Source organism: Lagenorhynchus albirostris, chromosome 16 (genome assembly GCF_949774975.1).
Source record: "Lagenorhynchus albirostris chromosome 16, mLagAlb1.1, whole genome shotgun sequence".
In the NCBI taxonomy this organism is placed as follows: domain Eukaryota; kingdom Metazoa; phylum Chordata; class Mammalia; order Artiodactyla; family Delphinidae; genus Lagenorhynchus; species Lagenorhynchus albirostris.
This window is the reverse complement of record NC_083110.1, coordinates 60,427,033-60,453,285: the sequence shown is the minus strand read 5'-3', so window position 1 is coordinate 60,453,285 and position 26,253 is coordinate 60,427,033. Positions and strand designations below refer to the sequence as shown.

At 47.0% G+C, this 26,253-nt stretch overlaps 1 protein-coding gene across 1 annotated transcript in view; it reads right to left on the bottom strand.

The window, feature by feature from the left end:
* SORCS3 (sortilin related VPS10 domain containing receptor 3) overlaps nt 1-26,253 on the bottom strand; it is a 582,912-nt gene that overhangs the window by 301,149 nt on the left and 255,510 nt on the right. Inside the window, exon 3 of the mRNA XM_060125698.1 lies at nt 24,741-24,840. Coding sequence (XP_059981681.1) covers nt 24,741-24,840 — 100 coding nt within the window. The remainder of the gene's footprint in view (nt 1-24,740; nt 24,841-26,253) is intronic.

Here is a 26,253-nt window from a genome sequence, read left to right as displayed (position 1 = left end):
AGGGAGGGGGGGAGGGAGACGCATGAGGGAGGGGATATGGGGATATATCTATATGTACAGCTGATCCACTTTGTTATAAAAACAGAAACTAACACACCATTGTAAAGCAATTATACTCCAATAAAGATGTTAAAAGAAAGAAAAGTGATGTGGCTGTGAGGACGGGGGTGGCAGATTAGACTAGGTATCAATGCTAATCTTAATAGACCACACCATGGCTTTTTCTGGAACATGAGCCGCCATCACTTCTCTCCATCACCCATGCCGGGCACGGCAAACAACCCCACCTTGCCACCCCCAGAGGTGAGTTTGGCTTCAGTGTTGACTCCCGTTCCCCGCAATCCCTGTTCCTTCTACATCTGCCTTCCCTATTCCCACACCAGCGGGACAGGCTGAAAGCTCAGAGGGAGTGAGGGCCCCTATTTCTCTAGGATGTAGAAATCCCACCAAGGAGGCATAAAACTATTAACTCCAAATAAAGAGAAGCTGCTCTGACGCCTTTGCTCCCTTGGGCTACATGCGACTGGTTCTCCCGCAGAAGGAGAGGGGGAAGGATAATGGGCTGTGTGATTCCAGGACGTGGGCGCGCTCCCTGCCAGGGGAAACTGAGAAACAGTGGAGCCAGTAAGGCTACCGACCTGCAGCCAGCCTCACCTCCCTCCAAGCAGGAGACGGTCCCAGCGTTTACAAAGAGTTCTGAGTGCCCTCTCTCCGAGTCAACCCTCCTGGGATGGTCTGACCACAACAAAGCACTTACCGAATGATTCTGGTTTCTGCTGATAAAATAGAACCAAACTGGTTCCACTGCAACCATACATACCATTCAGACAGAAAGGGAGGGACAACGTGACCCAGGCAGGGAGCAATGTGGCTAGAATTCACTGCGCTGCTGTGAGACAGGAGAGGAAGGGGAGCACAAAGAGGGGGCCCCAGAGGAAGAGATGGGAGACTGAACAGGAGAGCAGAAGGAACCAGCCTGGCAGTCCTGCGTTTGTGATTCTTCATTCTCAATCCCCTGTGGGCATCTTACACAGCCCCCCGCCCCCTCCGTAGCCAGTAGTATGTCAAGAAATTGTTGTCCCCACTGTCAAACCTGTCACTTCCTGAGCACATGCTATATGCCAGCCATTGTGCGAAGCACTTTCATGGGCTACCTCATTTGATAACAACACCCTAGGGGATAAGCATTAATATTATTCCCATTTCACAGATAAGGATACTGAAGCTTTCAGGACTCAAACTACTCACTCAAAATAACACTGCTAATAAGCAGTAGAGCCTAGAATTCAGGTCTGCCTGAAGCCAGCGTGGGGGCTCTTAAAAACCACACCAGACCACTACGAAACAGCAACCACCTAAGTCAAAGCCTATTCCCATAGCCCCCGAAAGGGTCGCCAAAGCTACTCAACTTCCCCAACGTGAATGAGGATTCACTGGCCTGAAGAAAAAGCACAGCATGGAGCAAACACACTTTTCTTTTGGGTGGGTGTATGTATGTGTGGTTAATTTTTTGAAAAAATTGTGTGTTGCTGAATAGAGCAGCCATGAATCCCCTCTTAAACCAAGGTGCCTCCTTAACGTTACAAAATAGTTTAATGTAGACAATATACTGAAGTCAACATACACAGAGTTCACAGGTGAGTGTGCCTCTGACATAAAGAACATTTAGCAGCCACTCAGAAACCCACCATGTGTCCACTCTCTTCCAAAAGTAACCATTATCCTCTCTTCTATTAACATTCATTTCTTTTGACCATTTTTAAATGTTATATCAACGGAGCTGCACTTGCTTGTATGGCTCCACATTCTATGAGATTAATCCATCTTGTTGCTTGCTTACAGCAGCAAAATCTCTTTGCTGTATAGTTTTCCATGGTATAAATATTCTATAACTTATCGGCCCATTTTCTATTAATGGACATTTGAGTTGCTTCCAGATGGCGGCTTTTATTGCTATGAACATTCCTTTACATGCCCTGTGGTGCACATATGCATGAATTTCTGTATGATATATACCTAAGAGTAGAATCGATGGGTCATAAGATACGTATATGGTCAGGTTTAGTAGCTGTTGCCAGTTTTTCAAGGTGGTTATAACAGTTTCCATCCCTCTCAGCAGTGTAGAAAAGTTCTAGTTACTTTACGTCCTTGTCAGCATTTGGTATTGTCTATTTCTCATTTTAGCTAATATGTTGGCTATATGAAGCATCTCAGAGTGGTTTCATCCTGCATTTCCTGATGACTAATAAAGTTGATCAAGTTTTCGTATGTTTATTGGAAATTTAGATATCTTCTTTGATGAAATGTCAGTTCAGGTCCTTTGCCCACTTTTCTATTAAGTTATCAGTTTGTTTTAATGATTTATAGGCATTCTTTATATATTCCAGATATGAGTCCTCTATAACATATATCTTACGAACATCTTTTCTTTTTTTCCTTTTTTTTTTTTTTTTTTTTTTTGGCAGTACGTGGGCCTCTCACTGTTGTGGCCTCTCCCATTGTGGAGCACAGGCTCCGGACGAGCAGGCTCAGCGGCCATGGCTCACGGGACTAGCTGCTCTGCGGTATGTGGGATCTTCCCGGACCAGGGCACGAACCCGTGTCCCCTGCATCGGCAGGCAGACTCTCAACCACTGCGCCACCAGGGAAGCCCCAAACATCTTTTCTTATTAAGTGACTTATCTTTTTACTCTTATAATGCTTTTGCTGAACAGAAGTTATTTAGTTACTTAAAGTTCAATTTATCAATATTTTCCTTTGTGGTCAAAACTTTGTGTGGCCTAGTAAGAAATATTTGCCTATCTAGAAGCCATGAAGATAATCTCTTATGTTTTTGTTGGGGAGCTTCATGACTTTAACTTTCACATTTATATCTGTAATTCTTCAGGAATGGTTTTATGTAGAAGTAAGATAGGAGTTAAACAAACTTCTTTTAAAAAATAATAGGATATTCAGTAAACCAAGGTACATTTTTTTAAAAGCACACCCTCTGTATCACACCATTTCAATGTTACTTTTGTTATAAATCAAGCAACTATATATATATATATATATATATATATATATATATATATATATGTTTACTTCTGGGCTCCATTCCACTGGTCTATTTTTCTATCTTTGTGCTAATACCATACTGTCTTAATTATTGCAGCTTTAAATAAGTCTTGATATCTGGTAGTGTAATTACTTCAGCTTATTTTATTTTTTTCAAGATTGTCTTAGATATTTTTGGTCCATCACATTTTTCTATAAATTTTAGAATCAGCTTGTCAAATTCCACAGAAAAAGTACACTAGAATTTTTACTGGGCCTGTTTTGAATTAATAGATGAGTTTGGGAGAGAATTAGCCACATAAACGTGGTTTTATTTTCAGTGTATTTAGGCCTTCTTTAATCTCTCTCAGCCATGTTTCGTAGTCTTCTGTATCAAGGCCTTGCTCGTTGTGTACTACTCTATTCATTACCTTATTACCTACATATTTATCAGATATTATTTGATGCTATTATACCCAGAACCATTTTTATATTTTTTATTTTCTATTTGCTTATCATCACATAGAATTTTATATAAATATACAAAATACAGATTATATGGTGTGTGTATATATATATAGATGCACATACATATTGTATCCAGTGACCTTGCCACATTCACTTATTAATTCTAGTGGTCTGTTTACATTTCCACATAGACAATTGCGTTATCATTTCCCTCTCTTCAATCCTTATACATTTGACTTCTTTCTTGTCTTTTCCACTGGATAGAACCTCCATTATAATGCTGAATAAAAGAGGTGATAGTGGGCATCCTGTTCAATTCTCAATCTTAGGGGAAAAACATTCAAAATTTCACAATTAAGTGTGATGTTTGCTGTGGGTTTTTAAAAAATATATATTGTCCGTGCCCCTTGGTCCTGGTGGCGGCGGTGGGGGCCGAATGTCGTCCGGGACAGGTTCCCCTGGGCGCTCCCCCAGGGAGGAAGAGGCGTGCACGGCTGCAGCCCCGGATGCTCGCACTTCCCACCGGACGGCGACGAAGGCAGCGGCCGCGCGTGCGGCGGGCCGGCCAGAGGCGAAGTATATCATTGGCTGCTGCTTTGTGGGTTGAACGTCCTTCTGGGTGTCCATTGTTGTCCCCACATAGCGCGGAGGAACTTCTCTGCACTTCCAAGCAGATTCCGATTGGCCGCTGTGTCCATGGATATCCTGTTTTCAAACTATTTGAAGACTGCCTCATCCTGCCTCCAGCACCAGCAGTTTCTCTGTTCTTGATCAGTGTGATTCACAGGAACTTTTAAAGTAACAAACGAAATGAGCCAGGGCTGTGGAAAATATGACTTTCATATGGGTCTGGGATTGGCTATGAGTTCCAGCATTTTCATTGGAGGGAGTTTCATTTTGGAAAAAAAAGCCTCCTGCGACTTGCCAGAAAAGGCTGCATGAGAGCAGGCCAAGGCGGCCATGCGTATCTTAAAGAATGGCTGCGGAGGGCTGGGCTGCTATCAATGGGAGCTGACACGGTGGCCAACTTTGCTGCGTGTGCCTTTGCGCCAGCCACTGTAGTGGCTCCGTTAGGGGCGCTCAGTGTCCCAGTGAGTGCCATTCTTTCTTCATACTTTCTAAATGAAAGACTTAACCTTCATGGAAAAACTGGATGTTTGCTAAGTATTCTGGGACCTACAGTTATGGTTATTCATGCTCCAAAAGAAGAGGAGATTGAGACTTTAAGTGAAATGTCTCACAAGCTAGGAGATCCAGGTTTTGTGGTCTTTGCAACACTTGTGGTCATTGTATCCTTGATATTAATCTTTGTATATTTATTTCATCACATTAAGGAAGTTCTCTTTTCCAGTTGGCTAAGAGTTATTGATATGAATGAGTACTGAGTGTTATCAAATATTTGTTCTGCATCAACTGAGATTATCATATGATCTTCTCCTTTATTATGTAATTGTGGTGAATTACATTTCTTTTTTTTTTTTAAGAAGATGTTGGGGGTAGTTTATTAATTAATTTATTTATTTTTGCTGTGTTGGGTCTTCGTTTCTGTGCGAGGGCTTTCTCTAGTTGTGGCAAGTGGGGGCCACTCTTCATCGCAGTGCACGGGCCTGTCACTATCACGGCCTCTCTTGTTGCGGAGCACAGGCTCCAGACACGCAGGCTCAGTAGTTGTGGCTCCGGGCCTAGTTGCGCCGCGGCATGTGGGATCTTCCCAGACCAGGGCTCGAACCCGTGTCCCCTGCATTAGCAGGCAGATTCTCAACCACTGCGCCACCAGAGAAGCCCCGAATTAATTTCATTTTTAATATTAAAGTCACATTGCATTCCTGAAATAAGCCCAACTTGGGTATGATATATTATCCTTTTTATATTTTGCTGGTTCAAATTAGTTAATACTTTATTAAGGATGTTTGCATCTGTGTTGATGAGGGGAATTAATCTGTAATTTTTATTTCTTTTAATGTCATTCTCAGGTCTTGGTATCTAGGTTACACTGCCCTCATAATGAGCTGGAAAAACTTCTGCCTTTTTCTATTCTCTGAAGAATTTCTCTAAGATTCCTGTTATTTTTTCCCCAAACATTTGGAAGAATTCACTGGTGAGGCCTTCTGGGCCTGGTGACTTCCTAGTGGGAAGACTTTTCATCACAGATTCAGTTTCTCCAATAGACACTGGACTCCTGAAATTTTCTAGTATTCCAGAATATTTCAACAGTTTCTCTAGAAAACTATAGTATCTGACTCCTAGAAGTCCTCAGGAAATGCTCCAACCCATTCCACTGGTCAGATTCCCTCCACATTGGTCAGACTCTCCTTCACAGTCCAGATCTTTTATAGTTGGATCTCCTTCATTCTCATCCTATCTCAGCATTGCCTCTCTGATGAATACAAGATGTTTTTATCATTAAAAAAGAAAAGACAACCCCTGTCCTTGCAGCAGGGTGATTTATTGAGAATTTAACACGGCAGGATAACCTATTAAGACATAACATTGTGTCTTCTTTCTCAGTGCTCCAGATTCATCAGGCTGTAACAAAAGCTAAGTCCCATTTCCCCACATAAACCTTCCTAGACAAGCAGCCAGGGCTTGGTTTCCAAGCACTGGACTCTCTTTTCCCCCAAAGGGGAAATCACATCACAGCTTTTTTGTTACTGTGTTTCAGAGCCTGACCAAGAAGAGAAAGAGGCTTGTACTTGGAAGCCAAGGCTAAAATCATCTTTGCTTGTTTTTCCAAGGCCTAGACCAGTCCAGGAAAGTTAGCCAGATTGTCTAAGTTTGGTGCTCTGGTTGAAAAGAGAAAAGTCCAAATCCTTAAAGTCTTATTAACAGTAAGAAGAGCTGTTGCTCTCTTAGCCTGATCAGCAGCATTCGGAGTGGCAGAAACTCAAACGGGGGAGCCTGTGAGTACCGACTGTATATATATATATATATATATATATATATATATATATATATATAAGGCCTGTGAATGAAGTCAGTAGCCTTGAGACCCCTCAGGAAAGTATGCACAGCGCCATCCAAAACAGAGGGAGTAGAGATGGCTTCGGAGGGAGCCATGGCTGAATGGACCAGACGGACACTTGTCAAGGGCCAAGTGTAGTGAAGACCGTCACCAAATGAGGTTAAAGATGTTCCCACTCTTCCCTGGGTTGTGTAAAGCCCAGCGTTTTTACATGACCCACGGGGGAGAGAGCCAGAAAGAATAACTGGTATGAAATAGATCAAAAAGTCTAGCAATTAAGGATTCCAGCTCCCAATTTCTTTTTTCATTTTTCAATAAAAACAAATTTAAGAATTTTAAATGTGGTCTTCTAATCTCCGAGTGTTGTGGAACTATGCTCGCATCTCTCTGCACTTTTTGGAACAGGGTCAGTGTGTCAACCGACCAGGAAATTAATTTTCTAAGTAGGTTTTGGTGAGGGTAGTCACTTCATAGAGCTTCAGAAACAGTTTGGCCTGCCTTGACCTCCCTCTTTCCCAGTGGTACTTCCACCCAGAGGACAGAAAATGTCCTCTATACATCCAGCGTGTGGGCCCAATGGGACAGCCTTAAGGAAGTTCGGAAGAGTAGCGGCAGGAACGTGATGGATGGAGTTCAGACGGTTCACCTGCTTTGGGCACTTTCTTGGGTTATTTTCACTCAGTAATGGCTTATTAATTTCAGCTCAGTTGAAATGAATGTCAGCCCAGTGCCACCCACTGTGTTAGGCACCAGGAAGCCTGGACAGATAATGCATGGTTCTGGCCCTGAGGGATTCAGTGTTTAGCAGGGGAGACAGAGACGTGAATGGCTGAGCTGCAGGGAGATTTATACTAGGAGAGGAGATACACGGAATGCTGTGAAAGCACCAGGGAGGGAGTGATCAATTCCACCACAAATGTCCCCCTCCCCTTCCTCATCTCCCACCGCCAGCAGACGGTGCTAGGCTCTGGATTCTGACAGAGGATGCTGGGGAAAGATTATAAGCTATCACAGCTAGAAGCCATTAGTCCCACTGCAGTGACAGGAGAAGCCAGCAGAAGGCTGAACACAGAAGGAGAGTCCAGGATGGGGCAGCCAAGCTCAGGTGCCATCTGGACCCGGAAAGCAGATCCGGGAAGCTGGGCTAAAACCTGAAGCAAAAGCCCTCTTGCTCAGTTAGCCCTCCACAGGCTGTGCCCAGGGAAAGGCTGAGAAGCATCGACAGATGGCCGGCATCCAGCGACCCTGGAAACGCCTCCAACACCTGCACTACGGTCTCCCTCCAAGGCAGCCACGAGAATGCTGTGCTCTGAGAGCATGCAAGACCTTGCACCAGGCACTGTGATGGGTACAAGAATGGGAAAACTCAGTCCAGACCCTGAAAGATCTAACCGAATTTCTATAGGCAGAAACATTAAAAGATGGTACACAAAGTGAAAAACGCCTGTCAACGTGGGAGGAAATACTGGGTGAGTTGACAGGTAAAGGTCTCTAGCAGGAGATGACTCCGCACGGGGCCCTGAAGATGGTCAGAATTCAAGTAAGTAGAAAGAGAACAGGGAGAAGAAGACACTATGAGCCCAAGCACAGGAGCTGCCAGGACAGGCGAAAGGGAACGTGGAGTGTCTGAATCCTACAAGAGTAGCAGAGTACAAGTTAGATGGGGCAGGAGGAAACATCTGGTGCAGGTGAGGGGGTAGCTTTAACCCCATGAGTTTGGCCTGAGTCCTGAAGGCAACGGGCAGTCGCTAGCAGAATTTTTTTTTTTTTTTTTTCCGGTACACGGGCCTCTCACTGTTGTGGCTTCTCCCGTTGCGGAGCACAGGCTCCAGATGCGCAGGCTCAGCGGCCATGGCTCACGGGCCCAGCCGCTCTGCGGCATGTGGGATGTTCCCGGACCGGGGCACGAACCCGTGTCCCCTGCATCGGCAGGCGGACTCTCAACCACTGCGCCACCAGGGAAGCCCTGCTAGCAGATTTTGAGTGAGGTAGGGACTGTGTAAAAGCAAATTATCTCACATAACACTTCTCCCTGAAAAACATCCCTCCCTGACCAATAAAGGCCACTCAACTGGAAGATGTCAAAGCACAGCCTAGTCTCAGATTATAAACTTACCTCCCAACTACTGAGAGCCATATCAGCTTCAGAAGGTTTGGTCTCTGCACCAAATTTATTTCCCAGTCAAAAATTTAAGGCACTAACAACAGTAGAGAAAGAGGCAAGCTGAGGTTAAATGGGTTCCCAAAGCACCAAAAGGAGGCCCTGGAGGTACAGAGAACACATTAAGCAGCAGCAAAATCAAAGGGTTAAGACTGGAGTCCAAACTCTGCCCATCAGTCACCCTCCACCAGGTCAAGTGTCTACCACTTGGCTGACTTCCATCCCCACTGGTGCTCAAATGTGAACCGGTCCTCACTGCTGTGCCTTGTAATTAAAGGAAAGAGTACACACAAGCACTGCCAAAGGAGAGGGGTCAAACACGTGGGAAGCATCATTTGGAAGTGCCCAGTGGTGTGGCGAGGTGCGTGCAGTAGTGGGATTCTGCTGCCGCTTTGCTGAGTGACCTTCAATACACCCCCTGGAGGTGAGAAAGAAGAGATTCGCCCATTCCTATTGAAGCAGGCATGGGGATCGGGGCATCTGCCTGGAGCTTAGTGGAGGGCTGTCTACCCGAAACCCAAGCTTGACTTGGCTGGGATGAACTGGAGGAAAACATATCACAGGCACCATCCATATTCAGAGAGTCAATGTTGCTTTGCCTCGTAGTAAGTGAAGGTGACATGAGCTTTCAGTCAAACAGAGAGAACTTAAACTGGCTTACAAAACACATTTTCAGTGTTAGCAATCTCTTAGAATGGAACTTGAATTTTATAGTGAATGCCTGTAATAAATTTAATATTCAGCTTCCTGGCATTCAAATTAATGCCCACTTTTTCTAGAATATGCTTAATTTCTAAAGCGAAATTCAGCTGCAACAGCGATGTGTAAACCACCGATCCGCTTTGCAAACTCTAACTCATCTTTTAAGGTTTAGTCAAATGTGGCCTCTGTTCCAAATCTTCCTACTAACCACTTATGGTCAACTTAATCACTCCCCTCTCTGTGTCACCAAAGCATTTGACACATACCTCTATTCTAATACGTTTCCCTGGTCAGAGACCAAGTCTTGTTCATCTTGATGACCCCTGTGCCTGGCACTGTGCTAACCACAGAGTAAATTTTTAATAAATATTTTCTGAATTGATGTCGAACAGGGTTTATTTGCCCTTAATCCTAGGTTCAACAACAAGAATCGCAAACATACTGTATTGTGGAATTTACCTTTGTTTGCCAAGACTTCTATGTGCTCTTAAGCATAAGCCTGTCTCCTAGGATCTAGACCTATAAATCCAACTGCCTAAAAGCCTTCATACCTGGATATTGTCAAACTCAACATGCCCCTACCAAACGGATTATCCTTTGCCCCAAATCTGTTCTTTCTCTGTAGTTCATCTATGTCTTACAACCATCCCCAACCTCCACTCATTTACCCAGCCACTCAACTGAAATCCCGAAAACCACCCTTAAATCTTTTGTATCCCAACATGCAGGCAAGCACTAAGTTGAGCTGATTCCACCTCTCTACGCCTTCTCAAAGCCCGCCCCTCTTCGCCATCCTTCCACCACTGCAGGAGTCCGTGTCCTCTCATCCCTTGCCCAGAGCGTCATGTCAGCCGCTAGGTTTCTGCTTGCTTTATTTCAGATATACGGTTCTATAACCTGGTTTTTGTTTTTTCTTATATGTGATGAACAGCTTTTAATATCAACAAACCTAATCTTCAATCACTACACAGTATTCCACCACACTAATGTATTTTAATTGACTAATAAACCTCTCATGGTTGGGCATTCATGTGACTTCTAATCTTTTAAAAAATCATTTTAAAAATAATAATAATTTTTATAATAAGGCAATGTCATACTGGATTCTGATGTCAGTCTCACCATCCTTCACCCTGTTCCCTGAGTGACCTTTCTAAGAAAGGTGCAATGACTCCCCACTCCATATTCTGCTAAGAACAAAACAAACAAAGAAAAAAACACTCAACACCCTAGCCCAGAACAGGAGACCCTTACTCATGTGGCCCTTTACCACCTCTCTTTCCTCCTCTGCCACCTCCTCACGTGTACTCCCACCCCACGCCCTGCAAAGCTCTTGGGGCTTCCTGAACATACCTTACTCTCTCACACGTCTAAGCCTTCACACATGTTATTCCCTCTGCCCGGAAAACCCTCCCCAACCCACCCCTGCCAAGAGTCCTCAGTAAACTCCTCCTGATGCACTGACTTGGCTTCAATATTAGGTTCACTGTGAGCCCTCCTGGCCCTGCCTGGTAGAATCAGCACCTCCTTCCTCTGTGACCCAGAGCATTTATCACCCTCCTGGACATGCCTCCGTGAAAGCCAAAGTCCAGGACGCAAGACACACTGCAACATATTCGTTAGATGGGTGAATTTATCTTTCCTCCAAATAGACCAGTGGCTCTTGATGCATTTAAAATGTGTCCAAGGTCAAAGAACTGATACTGTTGAGAAGGACAAAGAGAAGCTTGGACGGGTAAGCTCGGAACCACGTGCTAAACCACAAACACATATAGACTTCTCCCAGGGACGCTGGGCAGATCGTGAAAGTTTCCGAGTAAGGAGTGCCATGATCAAAGTGGTGATTCCTAAAAATAAATGACCCATTCTGACTGCTGTCGTCTTTTGAGAGGATGGCTGGGGTAAGGGTCTGCTTCCTCACCACTTCCCCTCCCTCCCTCGTTTCCAGAGGCTGATGGTCCAAGACCCCAAGTACCCGCCCCAAAACTTCAGGGTAAACTCAGCACGCATGAGTTCATATGCAAGCAGCTGGAGGACTAAAGAGAAAGCATGTTTATAGCTGCTCGAGAGGAGAGGATGGCTTGGAGTACTTTTAAGCATTTACAGTTGTCTGAGGTCCAGCTGCGGCAAGACAGGCTCTCCGGACAGCCACGTCACGAAGCTGTTAGGGTTGAGGAAAATCTTCTCTGAGAGATAACTTTTTACAACCTTGCGTCTATGAGGCTGGTCTCCTCTGAGCTATCAAATGCTGGTGCTCTGTGATTTGGGATCGAGGCAGGGAGGCTGAGACCAGGAAGCCAGCACTTTATTACTCCAAGCCGACTTTCCAGAGCTAAGCTGCATGCGAAGATTCTGCTCTGACATCAACTCACTCCTCTCCAAAGGTCCAGAGCGGCGTCAGGAAATCTTCCATGCATATATCTGCTGTCACCATCCCCTCAAGGATGATTAAAGTTTGGAGGTTCAGGCCAGCGACCACTTTGGATAATTGCATCCTATCTCTCTGCTACTCTTCTCCGGTGTCTGTCCTTCTTGTCTGGCCTGGCCTGACTGTTTTAATCAGTCAAGTGCCTCTCCTCTTACCATCCCCCAACTAGGGAAAGGTACCCTATGAAAACGGGCTGCCCATAACCTGACAGTCCCAGTCAGGAACCCCGTGCCCAGGCCTGCCATGCACTCCGTGGCCTGGCCTCCTGCTATCTTCCCTTCTGGCTGGTCTTTCTGTTTGGGGCCTTTTCTCACCCTTTGGACTTTAGCACACCTTCTTTCTCCAACTTGGACCTTTTCCCTCTTTATTCAACCACTTCTCAGACTCTCCTCTGATTTTGCTGCCCTTGCCTGCTCTGGGTCCAAGATGGCCTTGGGGACCTTATCCATGGCCGTGTGCCCTTGGGCAGTTCCCCACCTGAGTCACCCTGGCCTGAAAGATTGACTTGGCCTCTTCTGGTCCCAGTGCCCTGGAGACTCTGGGTTTACTGGACGGACAACAAGAGCCTCAAAGCTCGCAGCTGTCAGCGTCCTTGGCCACCCGTCTGCCTAGGTGTGTCTGCACTGTGCAGCGTCTTTCTGTGCCACTTCACAGAAAGAGCGCTGGGCTTGAAGCCAGAAATCTGATGTCCAAAACCATAGTTCTGCCATTAAGTGGCCGGGCAACCTTGAGTCAGTGAGAGTCCCCCCCTAGGAACTCAGTTTCTTCAACAGTTTAATGAGAAGCTTGAACCAGACAACCTTCAAGTCACCTACCACAGCCACACCTCTCCAAACCAACCACTCGATGCCAGAGAGAGGGCCTGGGTGCCCAGCCAGGCTGAGCACACGGGCAGCTTCAGCATGGGATGACCCCTTGTTTGTGGGCACCGGCTGTCCTCACATCGGGGCAATGATAAGAGTAACAGTAATGGTATTTACTAACCGGACACCTGGACTCAGTCACTGGCCAACCATTTGCAAGCATTTTTCATTTAATCCTCCTATCAGCCTATGAGATGGGTACTAGCATTATCCTGATTACACAGACGAGGAAACGGAGGCTTAGAAATAGTTAACAGTGGGGCTTCCCTGGTGGCGCAGTGGTTGGGAGTCCGCCTGCCAATGCAGGGGACACGGGTTCGTGCCCCGGTCGGGGAAGATCCCACGTGCCACGGAGCAGCTGGGCCCATGAGCCATGGCTGCTGAGCCTGCGCGTCCGGAGCCTGTGCTCCGCAGTGAGAGGCCCGCGTACAGAAAAAAAAAAAAAAAAAAGTTAATAATGTTCCCAAGCTACCAGCTGCTAAGAGGTAGAGCCAGGGTTTGCACAAAGTGGCTTCTTGCCCAAGTGGAAAGAGACCCCTGGGGACCCGGGCAGCCCTACCCTAGGGGGCTCCAGAGTGGGAATGCCAGAGCCGAGGCTGTGCTCACCCCAGAGAACTACTGAATGCTCAGGCCTTTTCCACAGGCGACAAACCGCCCCATCGTCCCTAGTCTACGGTCTGTCCGATATTGAAGGAAACCCGGCACCCCTGTGTTCCTCTGACTTCTCCTCTCCACAGTGAACATCTTCCACAACTTCTCAGCACAGGACCACGGCATTGTTGGACTGAAGGAAACACATCCCTCTGCATATCTACACTCCTTTTTTAGATATATAAAGAGCGGTTTCCAGAAGGTCACCATGTCCACCTAAGCCGAGGGAGGCCAATATGACAGCATACTAAAAGCTTATGTTTCCAATTTGGGCAACCTGGGTCTGAAGCCTGGCCTGGCATCTCCGTAGCTCGGAGACCTCTGTCTTTTTGCTTTGATGCGTTCTCTCTCTTTTTCTCCCCCCCATGAGTGCCCGCAATCACTCTCACTCTCTCGTCTCCCTAACGTTCTCATAACATGGGGATAATAACAGTATTTACTTAATATATGTGTATATTTTAAAGCCTTTATTGAATTTGTTACAATATGACTTTTGTTTTATGTTTTGGTGTTTTGGCCCCGAGGCATGTGGGATCTTAACTCCCTGACCAGGGACCGAACCCACACCCCCTGCATTAGAAGGCGAAGTCTTATTAACCACTGGACCGCCAGGGAAGTCCCTAACTTTATATATTTTTGTAAGGAAAGTGTTCATGTAAAACCATGAGCATGGCACACAGTAAGTGCTCAACAAATTTCTTTCTTTCTAACACTGGTGCTGGACCTGGTCCCGGGTCCTGATGTCTCGTCTAGCAGTTGCTGTCATAACTACAGTCTCTGAGGTCTTGGGGAAACTGCTTCTCTCCCAGCTCTCAGCCCCAAATGAAAGTCCCACTTAAATACCACCTCTGCCAGTGCAGGGTCCAAGCCTGAAGCGCCTGTGTGCTTCCTGGGCCTGGCGCAGAGCACCCACCCAACAGCAACGAGCTCCCCAGACGTGCGCTTTCGAGACAGATCATCTGTACACCACCAAGAGGGAGCAATGAATCCAGTTGTGCATCTGCACAGATGGAGGTGGCGTTTCGTGGGGTTACAATGCCAGAGGGCTCCCTGGGGCTCTGGAGCCAGGCAGACCCGGATGTGAAGCCCTGTTCCAGCAATTCTACGTGCCTAATGGGGCTTGGGTGATAATGGGAGGAAACTGGCTCTGCACATACTACCCAGGGCTGGCAACCATCACTTTTAATGTATTGTCCATTAAGTGAGATAGAAGCAATCAATGGATCGGTGAGAAGGCACACAAGGCAGGTGGCTGGATAGAGGGAGAAAAGGAAGGGATAGAGAGAGGACAATTCTTTTGTTGTTTTGGAAGTTGAACAGACTTTGCCTAATGCTGGTTTGAGGAAGGGGTAGATTCCTTTTCCCAGGATGAAAAAGTCGGCTATTAGAAATGGGCTACCTGGGAACTGGGAGGCATTGCTGAGCAGAGGGGAAGCCAAAGAGAGGTCCATGGAACTGGGGTCACACTGTTGAACCCCTACCCTGTGCGCTCAATATACATTATGTTATTTCATTCTTAAATTTGCTTTTTTAAATCCCATTGTGAGCCCCACTTCCAGATGAGAAAGCTAAGGCTTAGAGCAGGTAAACTGTACATCCAAGGTCACACAGCCAGGCGCAGGGTGTGCTGTGAAGCCCTTCCCTCCTCATCATCACTCCTCGCTGGGCACCACCGAGGAACCAGGAACAGCGGGAAACTTTCTAAACTGAACCGCACTCTTTCCCATCTCTGGCAGCTGAGAGATATTCACATACACTCCTTGTACCTCCATCCTCTCTGGTTCATTTCTTTCCTCCGTCTGGTCATCATAAGACAGCCCGGCCACTGCTCAGGGGGAGACTCAGGCTGCAGAGGGACAGGGCTGTCTGTCCGCTCCTGTCCCTGGGGACCCTCCGCATGGGGCTGCCAGCACCAAGCTGGGCCCCCATTTGTCACTGAGGTCAGTGTCTCACTCTGCATGGCGGCGGGGACCGGGACTTGCTTGCTCCAAACCTGCCCTCGAGCCATTTGGCGGCCCGAGGATCCCAGGATGCTTGCCCCTCATTACCCGGACACGCTCAGCAGCAGAGCGTGTGCTGAGCGCTGACGTCTGTCATGCTGACCTTGGGCTGGTAATGCGGGGACCGGCCGGGGGCGAGGCGTGCGTGGCAGTAGCAATCTCTCTGCTTGGTTGAGCTCACCAAGGAAGAAAAAAATAGTTGCTTCTTTCACTGGTGGTGGTGGTTTTTGTCACAAATATCTCTACTTCAGGGGCAGTGAGATCCATCTGCTGTATAACTTGTGCGTCAGAATATTAGGAAGAACGTATCGCTCTGGCTTCCCAGGCTCTTTGCAAAAATTGCTCTGGCCTGTGATGCTCAGAAAACACACCCAGAAGGTCTGGTGAGGGCAGGGCAGGGAGAAGAGATGGAACAGGATGCCTGATCCAGGCACCTCATTGGTCCAAGGGGCCTCGTCAGTCAGCCTTTCTCATACGCAGCTCTCACGCTATCAGCCCCTAGCTCAGAAGCCTGCTACGGCTCCCCATGCCCTCTGCACTGAGTCGTAACTCCATCCCTGAGCCTCGACGGGTCTACAGTATATAGCCTCACCCATCTCTCTCTCGACTTGCTGCTGCTAAATGCAATACGCCTATTAAGACCTCCAAACCCTCATTCTCCTATTGAGCTTGTCATTTCTATTCCCTCCTTCTCCAAATCGCAAGATTTCTTCCAAAGTCTACCCAATTTTTGCCTCTATCTTTCACTGGCTCTGATTGTGCCACAGGACAGCTTCTTTCTTCAAGCCTGGTGCAGTATGAACTCTTTCAGTTATTTCTAACGTTTGCACAATGCTCTTTGTTGCACATCTTCTAGACACACACAGATGCATGTGTGTGTGTGTATATAAAACCCCAAACCAAGAAAAATAAAATTTAAAAAAATAGGTTAGGCAAACATAAATCATGAAGAAGTACAGTAAAGAGCTAATTCTTATTATTTCTCTTAAGTGCCTGGATAATCTTACTGCAAATCATATCATTATTTTAAAAAAATATGATATACTCAATGCAAACCCCAAAGGGCACTTTGGAGAGAAGCCAGGCTATAGGTTTATATTCTTCCCATTTTCAAATAAAATGCAAAAGAAAAAAAACTAGTGATCATTTTAATGAGTCTTTAAATAAATTCTTGGCTAGAGCACGGCAGCAATTTATACAGGGGACCACATGCATATATTTGCCGAGAAAGGGACTTTGTGACTAAAGAGTGAATTTCCAAGAATTACTCTAGATTCCTTTCCTTTAAGTGATTAGTTTGAATTGAACCACACTTCACATCCACTCCATCACTGGGTCACACTTGCAAAGGCAAATGGAAACTTGTAAACCAGTGTCTGCCCCTTCATTGATCCACCTCTCTTCCGACTTCTTAACTTTCCTTTGTTCTGATTTCTCAGGCCCTGAAGAAGTCAGATACTTTCACTTTCGGGGGGTTTCCTTTCTGGTTCTTTTTCTGAACATACCAAGAAGAAAAAGGTTTGAACTTGGAATCAGTAAATGAAGACGGTTTGGTCCAAGTTCTGTTCTTTTCCTTTTTTTCACTCCTTCCTCTCACACATTTCCCCCTAAACTCAACTTCTTCCGAAAGACTGCTCTAGCCTCTCGGTAACTGTTAATTTATGAGGCAAGAAAAACGAGGTGGTTGTGAATTAACAAGAGTGGGACCATTTCTCTCCATCAGCAGAATAATCAATCTCTCTCAGGCAGTCAGCAGGTTTGGTTTTAAAAGAGAGGGAAGACGACTGGAAAAACGCAGGTGGCGGCACGCCTCCTAGACGGGGCAGGATGTGAGACTCTTAAAAACCCAGGGTTCTGGGGTCTACATCCTCCTCAAGGGAACTAAGAAGCAGGGAGCCCAGCAGGGGAGGCCCAGCAGCCCTGTGGATGGCCTGCAGGGTCCCTGGATTCCAGGGTGTGGTCCTGAGGGCAGCTCCATATGAGGGGTCCCTTTCTGTAGCTGGTTTCCTGCAAAAAAATATGACGTTTCTCATTTTATCCTAATTATGGTCCCAGAAAGAGGGGATAGGTAAACGGTCTTTTATCCCCACTTTACAGCTTGAGAAACGGAGGCTCAGACAAGTTAAATGACTTTTCCAAAGCCCAACAGCTAATGAAGAGAAAGGTCTAAACCAGAAATCCTGCTTCCTTCCCTGACACTCTGCCCCAGGGGACCTAGTCTCACTTCTTTGATAGCCATTTGCCTTGGGCATGCTACTCAACCATTCTGTGCTTCCAATGTGCTCAAGGCAGTTTGGATTCCAGACGCTTGATTTCTCATCCAGGTTCATCTGAAATGGGATTCCAGCTGCAATACTGCTCAGGCTTTGAGACCAGAGAGGTGAGAAGCTGTGGATGTTTGCATGAAGCCTACAGCTTATAACACACGCTCACTGAGATGGGCAGGGAGTACATACTCCCAACTGTTCCCTACCTGCATCCACCCCGGTCGCCAGTCCGGGTTCTCCACCAGATCTGTGTGCTCCAGCTGTCAACAGCCCATGGGCTGAACAGAGAACACTGCACTAGGAGTCAGCAGGCCCAGTGCCAGCACTGGCTCTCCTGCGAATGGCTTCACGACCTCGGGCAAGCCCACAGGTGGTCTCTTCTGTTAAATGAGGGCCTGCCTAGACAGTCTCTGAGGGCCCTTTTATCCCCAACACGTGGTGAGTCTAAGAATTAGATATGAGTGAAAGTGAGTTACCCGAGCACGTTAGACCAAGGTGAGTGACCATCAGCAATGAAATTTGAGCAGGTCGAACCGACCTCTCAGTGCCAAACCTTCATCATCTGCAAATGGACTAATGATAGCACCAACATCGTAGAGTTACTGGTGAAGTATTCAATGAGTTAATTCACATAAAGCATTTAGAATAATTTTTGGCACATAGTAAAAATTCTCAACACCTGCTAGCTGCTGCCCCTCCCCCTCCTCACCATTATTATTGTCATTCTTTTTTTTTTTTTTTTTTTTTTGCGGTACGCAGGCCTCTCACTGTTGTGGCCTCTCCCGTTGCGGAGCACAGGCCCCGGATGCACAGGCTCAGCGGCCATGGCTCACGGACCCAGCCGCCCTGCGGCAGGTGGGATCTTCCCGGACCGGGGCACGAACGCGTGTCCCCTGCATCGGCAGGCGGACTCTCAACCACTGCGCCACCAGGGAAGCCCTATTGTCATTCTTATTATTTTCATAAACACTTGTTACCTTGGAAACAGAAATGAATATTAGTGCTAAGAGGGATTTCTCTTACTTGCTCTTTAAATATAGCTTATTGTGCACATTTTCTGAAGGAAGAAAGCAGGGTCCACAGAGATGAGGTGCCTGGTTGAGGCTGTAGGAAGTAGGTGGCCACGAAGGAAGAAGTGTGATGCAGCAGAGCTGGTCCCTTGCCTGCTACTGTGATACTTGGTGTCCTCACCCCCGGGTTGCCAGAACAGATGCAGATAGCATCTCTAGCTCCCTTTCCTGCCAGAGGAGGGCTGTGCACGCCTGGGTGAGCACAGTGAGGCTCTTGGGAAGCTGCATCAGCTCATGCTGAGGGAACCCCTCAATTGTGCCATGGAGAATGCTGCAGTTCTGAGTTCCACCAGCAGAGACAGCAGCTTTCAGGGAAACGCCCACCTTCTGAACAAGGAACTGGGACTTCAGAAGAGCTGGCCTGAATGGGAGGGCTTATCTGGCCAATGTGTGGCCATAAAACCAGGAGCTTTGGGGACCACCCCTTCCAAGGACTAGCCAACTGGCTATCCATTGAGCCCAAGGTCCACAGTTGCGCACATATCACCACGTAGCCCTCTGAGAGGCACAGTCCAAATGGTGGTCATCCAGACTATCTAGGCTGGAAGTATCTATCTATACTCAAAAAGTATAGGACCCACCCTTGCCACTGTACAAATAGGGAAATGGAGGCTCTGCAAGGGAGATGTCTTACTCAAGAACACCCCGTCACCCAGGGGCAGAAAACCAGGACCAGAAAGAAGACGTCTGCCGCCTTCTCCTACTCTAATGGTCTTACTCTGAACTGACACAAAAGGTCCCTCTGAATTGCAGAACCTTCTATGTGATTCCTCTGAATCAAAGGGAGGTCTCTGCGAGCCATGCTCAGCTTAATTTATCTCACTCGGATCACAAAAGCATCACTGCAGGCCCCCAGCAAGAGCAGCTTCTAAGTGTTACCCTTATTCTGTTGCCCTGAAGACCACGTTGCAAATACCAACTCTTCACCTGGAGAATTACTTACTACTCAGGTCATGGCACATGACACCAACTGGATACAAGGATTAAAGTAGATTTGGGACAGCCTGCCAGGCCCCACACCCTGAACTCCACAACCTAGCCCGTCTAACACATTTCGAAATACGTAAGTTTCACGTGAAAATACGCAGAGAAAAATCTGTTAAGAAAATCAGGAACTGATGACAATGATGGTGTGGTTGTAATGAGCCCTTGTTCTCGCAGGGGTGACAGTCATCTATCTGGAGCTTAGATTACAGAGCGGTTGCTGCAGTCCCCACCTGGCCAACATCTCTCATGGACATTACCTGCCTGGCCCTTGTCTGCATTTGCGATTGAGTCCCTAGGTCTATGCAAGCAGTTGTTTTCTGTGTGCATCTCGTCTGCCCAAATAGACTGCACATTTCTGAAAGCCGGAAACTCCCATCCAAAATACTTTGCTCGGAGCTAGACACTTAACAGATAGTTTAACAGCCTAAAATTATCTTTCCACATTCTTTTTTTGCTTTGCTTTAGTGTAAGAGATTTTAATATCTGTGAATTGAAAGTGTACTACCTTAGAGCTGACTTTCCCTGACCCCTCCAACGATCTCAGGAGACACGGTGAAGGAAAGCAGGGGTCCAAGATCTTAAGAGTCTGTGTTTTGTTTTGCTTAGAGGTTTTCCATTGTGTCAAAGATTGCTCAGGGTTATGCCGCTGTATTGAGAGACTGACACGGGAATAACCAACACCTGACCACACACACAATGCCTCTTAACAGCTTGACAAAGGCAGCCTGCTCATCGGAGAAATCTGACTGGTAATTCCCACTGTATTTCTGCAGGGTAGCCTGGAAGTAATTATCCTTCTCCCTGGTAAATCAGTTAGGAAAGGAGGATCTAACACTCCTCTCCTCCTCCAAAAAACTGCTAATCCTCTAACAGTAATGGGCAGAAAACCCCAGGCAACAGAGTTACTACGAATAGAGAGATGAATGCACTCACCTGGTCTTTTTACCTGTGGCAGGGGCAGCCGAGCTGAGGCAGGTCAGAGTAGAGAGCATGCCCTGTGTGGTCAGACAGAGGTGGATGGACCACCTCAGACAGAGGTGGTCAGACAGAGGTGGTCTAGCTACTTTAGAGAAAGCCAATGGCTCATCTGCCTGAGCCTCAATTTCTTCACCTGCCAAATGGGAACAAAACTACCAGGCTCAGGGGATTAAGAGTGAAACTTAGAGTGTAGAAGTGAACTTAGCCTAGTGCCCAGAACTTATTAGGAGCTCAATTTTAAAAAGTCTTTATCCTCTTCTGACGTCAGCCCTTATGGTCCTCCTGCCTTCCTCCATCCCCACACAGGCGCACACACCTCTAACCTGCAGTAATTTGATCACATTCCCTGGCAGTCAGGACTTTTGTCTGCTCTCTGTCATTTCCAAAACACTCTTTCCAAATCTGCAGGTGTCAGCCGTTTTCGAGCCAGAGCAATTAGGCCATAACAGGCTTGCATTTCTCCATCCACTCAAAGATTTGCTCTTAAACAGATACCTGTGTCTAAGCTAAGCCCCTCCCTTGTTGAGGCACAAAGACTTCAGCCTGTTTGTACAAAGCACAGTGCTGGTAAATGCAGGCTTGACCTCGGCACATGCCATTCTGCATGGGCCTAGGGACTGAGTCAGCTGACAGTCACGAGTTCTAGGAACCCAGGGACATTTATCTCCTGCAAAGGGAAGGGGAGGCTGTGAGCAGAGCCCTCCTCCGGAGGCGAGCCTCACATCCACATGGGGAACACGAAGAGCAGTGCTCTTCGTGTTCAAAGTGCCAGACGCAGACATCACCCAGGCAATGGGCTAACTGGCCAGTGGCCAGAGAAAAGCAAACAGCAAGGGATGCAGAATCACATCAAATACGAGTGGGGCAGGTCAACGCCATTAAAATAACGCTGATGCCCCATACCTTAGGATGGTCTAGAACACTTCAACTCAAGTAGCACCCAGCCCTTCATATCAATACTCTAATTTGGAAAAAAAACTAGTAGACACCACTAATCTAAATCTCAGCTTCCTTGAGGGAGTCCAGCATTGCCAGATGTATCCTAATTTGTCCCCCAAATCAACCTCTTGGAAAGATTGTTGCAGACTCACCATTTATAAGTAAAACAAGCTTGGTGTGATTTACATAGAGGCTATTTCCTTATCTTGCCTGCCTTCTAAAGTGCCTGGGACGACTGGCAATTATATGGATAAAATTATATAGATAATTTATACAGATAAATTATATAGATAAAGCTTCTAAAAGGAATCTAAGCATAGTTAACGCTAACTAAGGTTATTACTAGTAGGAGACTGTACACATGTTAACCACTTCTACTTTCAACCTAATAGCTTATTAGCTATCTCCATTTGGAGATTTTATGTTGTCAAAAAAGTGTTAAGACATCAACAATTAGCTTTGGGAACAACTATATAAATACAAGCACACTCTACTGTTTGGCTAGGGGGTGACAGAACTCTGATGCACTCATAGCCTCCAAGGAAAGCAGTAGCCACCTGTTACATAAGTAACTCGTGAGGTGAAAAGCAAGTGTTTCGACAAGATGAACTGAAAAATCTGCTGCAAACGACTTCCGTTAGCTGCTTGATGAACATGGGCAGCTACCGATCATTTGAATGCTTTGAGAACCAAAAGAATCCTGCTTCATTCAAGCTCAGATGAGAATCCAGGTGACCAAAGCTTTCAACTCCAAGACATGCAAGCAGGACACGTAAAAAAAACCAAAACAGTTTCATTACAAGGTCATAATGGCCCAGAGTACCAGACCAATAAAGAAACAAATAAGAGTGTTTTCATTTCCATCTAACTGTCAGTTTGCCTGAGCGGCTTGAGAAGCACAGTCTAGTGAACTTGAATATTCTAGTGAAGAGAAAGTCACGAGGTAGAATATTTGTGCACCATCAGCACCCCAAGGCTCAGAATACAATCAAAGACACCTAACGCCAAACGAAACAGAATCTAATTTCATCTCTCCTCGGATGACTCAGAAAGTCCTTCAGGAGCACACAGTCTCCTTATGAAATGAATGTCTATCGGTATTTCCAAAATAAATAAATAAACAAATCCGTGATATTAGTCTATCTTTTGTCTGTTCCCTATCTGAGTGAAGAAAATGTCTGCACTTTTAACCTTCTGGGCGGCAGTGCCTCTTAAGGTGGGATTTAACTGTGTCTTGGTGGTGTTTCTCTGAAAAGACATGCAAAACAGCCTAACTTTTGTCAACTGGGCAATAATTCCTGTGAGGAAGTGCTCCAGAGAGCCCATGGTCTGAACATCACCTCTGGGAAGGAGAGATGGAGGTGCACTTCTGCACCAGTGGGCTCCAAATCCCAGCTTTATGATCCTTCCAACCCTGAGTATCTGCCTTACCCTGCCCTTTGTCTCCCACACTACTGAGCACCTCTAGATCATACTAAGAAGAGATAAAACAGTCAGGAGTGGAGAAAAATGGAAAAAAGACTGAAAGAGATGTTATGAGTAGGAGTCCGATGGGAAACATACATGAAAGATGACTACCAGAATGGATGCCAACAGGTGTGACCCTTCACGTGCCCCTTGGGAAAATCCTCATGAAGACAGCTGATCTATCACCTACACGAAGATGTGATTAATTCTGCTGTGGTCCAGACATAGGTCAGAGATCAGTGCTAAAGGACATCTGCCATGTGTCAAATACCCCCTTCTTGCTTCTCCCAGAGTGCAGACACCCCCTATGATTCCACCTGACCCCAAGTCACTGGGAGTTAAAAACCAACTGCCCATCCTGCTGCTGACCAGCTGAGTGACATGGGTGGGACATCTGTCCTCTGTGGGCTTCAGCTTCCTTCCTAATGAAGGGAGAAGGCAGAGGAAGAGTGGAGATAGATCATGGCTGACTTGATTCAGTCAAGTCTTATCATGTGTCCATCATGGACGTGGCTTCAACTCAAGGCCACGAAGCAACTGCCTCAACCTCCCCGGTCAGGACTAGACCATGAGTTTTCAAGCACGGGGCTGTGACTATACGGGAGGAAAAGGAGCAGAGCCTGGGCTGAAGCCAAGAAACCTACACTGAGCATCAGGAGTCCTGAGCTCTAACTGGCTCCATTCCGTACCTGGCTTTGGAGCCTTTTCTGGCTTCAGTTTCCTCATCTGGGAATTGAGGCTATTGGTATAGATGAAAGATTCTCAACCAAGACTCCGTGGACATCTTGGGTCCAGAGGGGGGATTCAAGGTGTTCCTAAACACCTAAAAATTGTTTGCAGAATTTGGGGGGCATGTGTCCAGAGGGGAGCTCTAGAGCTTTAATCACATTGGCAGAAGACTGCAGTTCAAAAACTACAAATAACTGCTTGTATCGACGAAATCTATGATCCCTTCCAGCTCTAACATTCAGTAATTCAAATAACAATATGGAAAAATGGGGAAATGACCACCCTTTGGGACACAGCATTTATTTTCTAAAACCATCCATCATCCCAGGCCCCCTCCTCCCAGGAGGTCTCAGTGACCAAAGTCTGACCTTATATGATTTCACCCACGTCCTGGCTGTTAAGTGAAGAGGAAAGACAGAAAAGAAGAGGCCAGCAGAGCCAGTGTGCTCCCCTGGGCCTCAGAAGGAGCTCTGGAGCAAGTGGAAGAATCCAGGGGCTGCCTATCCTTCCCTTGGAGGAAACCGACTCCCTCTTTACAAGGAGCTCTCTGAAAACAGAGCAGCAAAAAGGAGGCTATAGGAGGACTCGGCTCTGGAGTCAAGCAGACCCATTTTCAAATCCCAGGTCTGTTGCTCACCATGTTATCTGTTACTGTCTGGCATTAGGCTAGACAGTTACTTAATCTCCCCGAGCTTCAGTTTCTTTGTCTGTAAAATGGGGACAGTAGTCATTTCTACCCCAGAGATTCACTGTGAGGATAAATGAGCTAAGGTGTGTGAAGCATACGCCGCCATCCTTGGCTGAGAGGAACCCCTTACGTGGTTATATAGTTTTATTATTGTTATTGTTGTTATTATTATTATCGCTACTAGGCAGTTGTTAGAATTACAATGTCTGTGGTGTTCTTGGCATATAAAATAGGCATTCTGTAAGTGACTCCACGGCTACTGGTTTTTTTCCTTAACTCCTAGGCCTTGGAAGCCCTGCCACTCCGCAGCGAATGCCCAGGACCCACTGACCACCCCCTCTCACCTTCCTTTTGTTGGTGGGATTGACGTAGAGGTAACTGAGGACAGTCTTCAAGCCCACTTTGTCATTGAGCTTTTCATAGGTGGCGCCGTAATCCGTCGATCTGCAGGTAGGAGAGAAAGAAAGAAAGGGAGAGATTGTTTTACCAAATGGGGGACTGTGTTTCAAGGGGAGCCCAGCTCTCCCCCGACCTGCATCTTTGTTCCCAAATCACACGAGTGCTTAAAGGTGTTCTTCAGAGATAAAAGGCCCCATTAATTTTAGAAGAGCAGTTAGACTGATGCAGCTGCCTACTACCTAAGCTCACTGCCCTTCGCTCCCAAGCCTTTCTCAGAAACCTACCTTCCTGCCCTCTGGGCGGCTGCGAGTGACAGGAGCTGCCGGGGAGCCAGGCCACCTGCCACAATCAGCCCTCTGTCCCCGCGGGGCATTGCAGGGACCTTCTCCTGAGGTCCCTGGGTACAACCAACTTCACGCCCCTCCACTGAGCCTGAAGCCAAGGGCCCCTCAGAAGGGCAGGAAGCACTGTATCCAGGAGCTGTGGGGTCCAACGGCCAAATCTGGCCGCAGCCGGCAGAGTCTGAGGCTTTACATGGGGAGCGATGGTGTGTCAGGGGGAAGAGCCAGCGACACTGGACTGCTGCCGATAGCTCATCATCCCAACGCTCCTGCTGGCCACCCGCCCCTCCTTTGGGCCTAATTTCCAGGGCTCTGACCTCGTACCAAGACCGCGAGTCAGGGCTCAGAGAACAAAGGCGGGCCAACCAAGCCACAGGCTCCTTCCTCTGCATCCCGCCTTTCCACAGAGCAGGAGGAAGAGCGAGTACCCGACAATGGATTCAAGTAGCCGAAACCCCTGCTGCTCCCGCTTTGCTTCCCCACTCCCATCCCAGACACCTCCCTCCCTTTTCAGCCCACCAGGAGCTTCAGGTTCTCACCCCCTTTCTGCCATCGTCTCCCTTGGCCAGACTCAGGAAACCTCTCCCACTGGAGCTTCAGAAGGCCACAGAGGCCCATTCATTCTCTCTACGGTGAAGTGACCTCGTGGGTGCCTGCCTTCCGACGCCGGCCCTGTGTCCCCCTAGTAACTACCTGCCCCTATCTTTCCTTGGTCCTTTACCCACCTTCTAACTCTAATCTGCTTCTGCCTTGGCCCACAGATCAGCTTTATAAGTCTAGCAGCCAAGCTCTGTGATGACCTTTAAGAACTGTCTCCACCCCCATCCAACCTGGCAAATTCCATGTCCCAGGCCCGGCTTAAATACCCACCCTTACCTCTGGTTAAGGCTTCACTGGCCCTCTCCCTGGTTGCCACTCATTTCTCCTCTGCACCAGAACAAAGTTCCCCATCTGTTGTACACCCAAGGCACACACTGTACATGCCCCTTTCATTTCCCCATATCGTCATGATGAGTTTCCTTATGTTCTGTTTCTCCAACCACAGTGTAAGCTCCTCAAGGACACGGAACTTCAGAGAACGCTATGGGGAGAGGAAAGAACATGAACCTGGGGCACA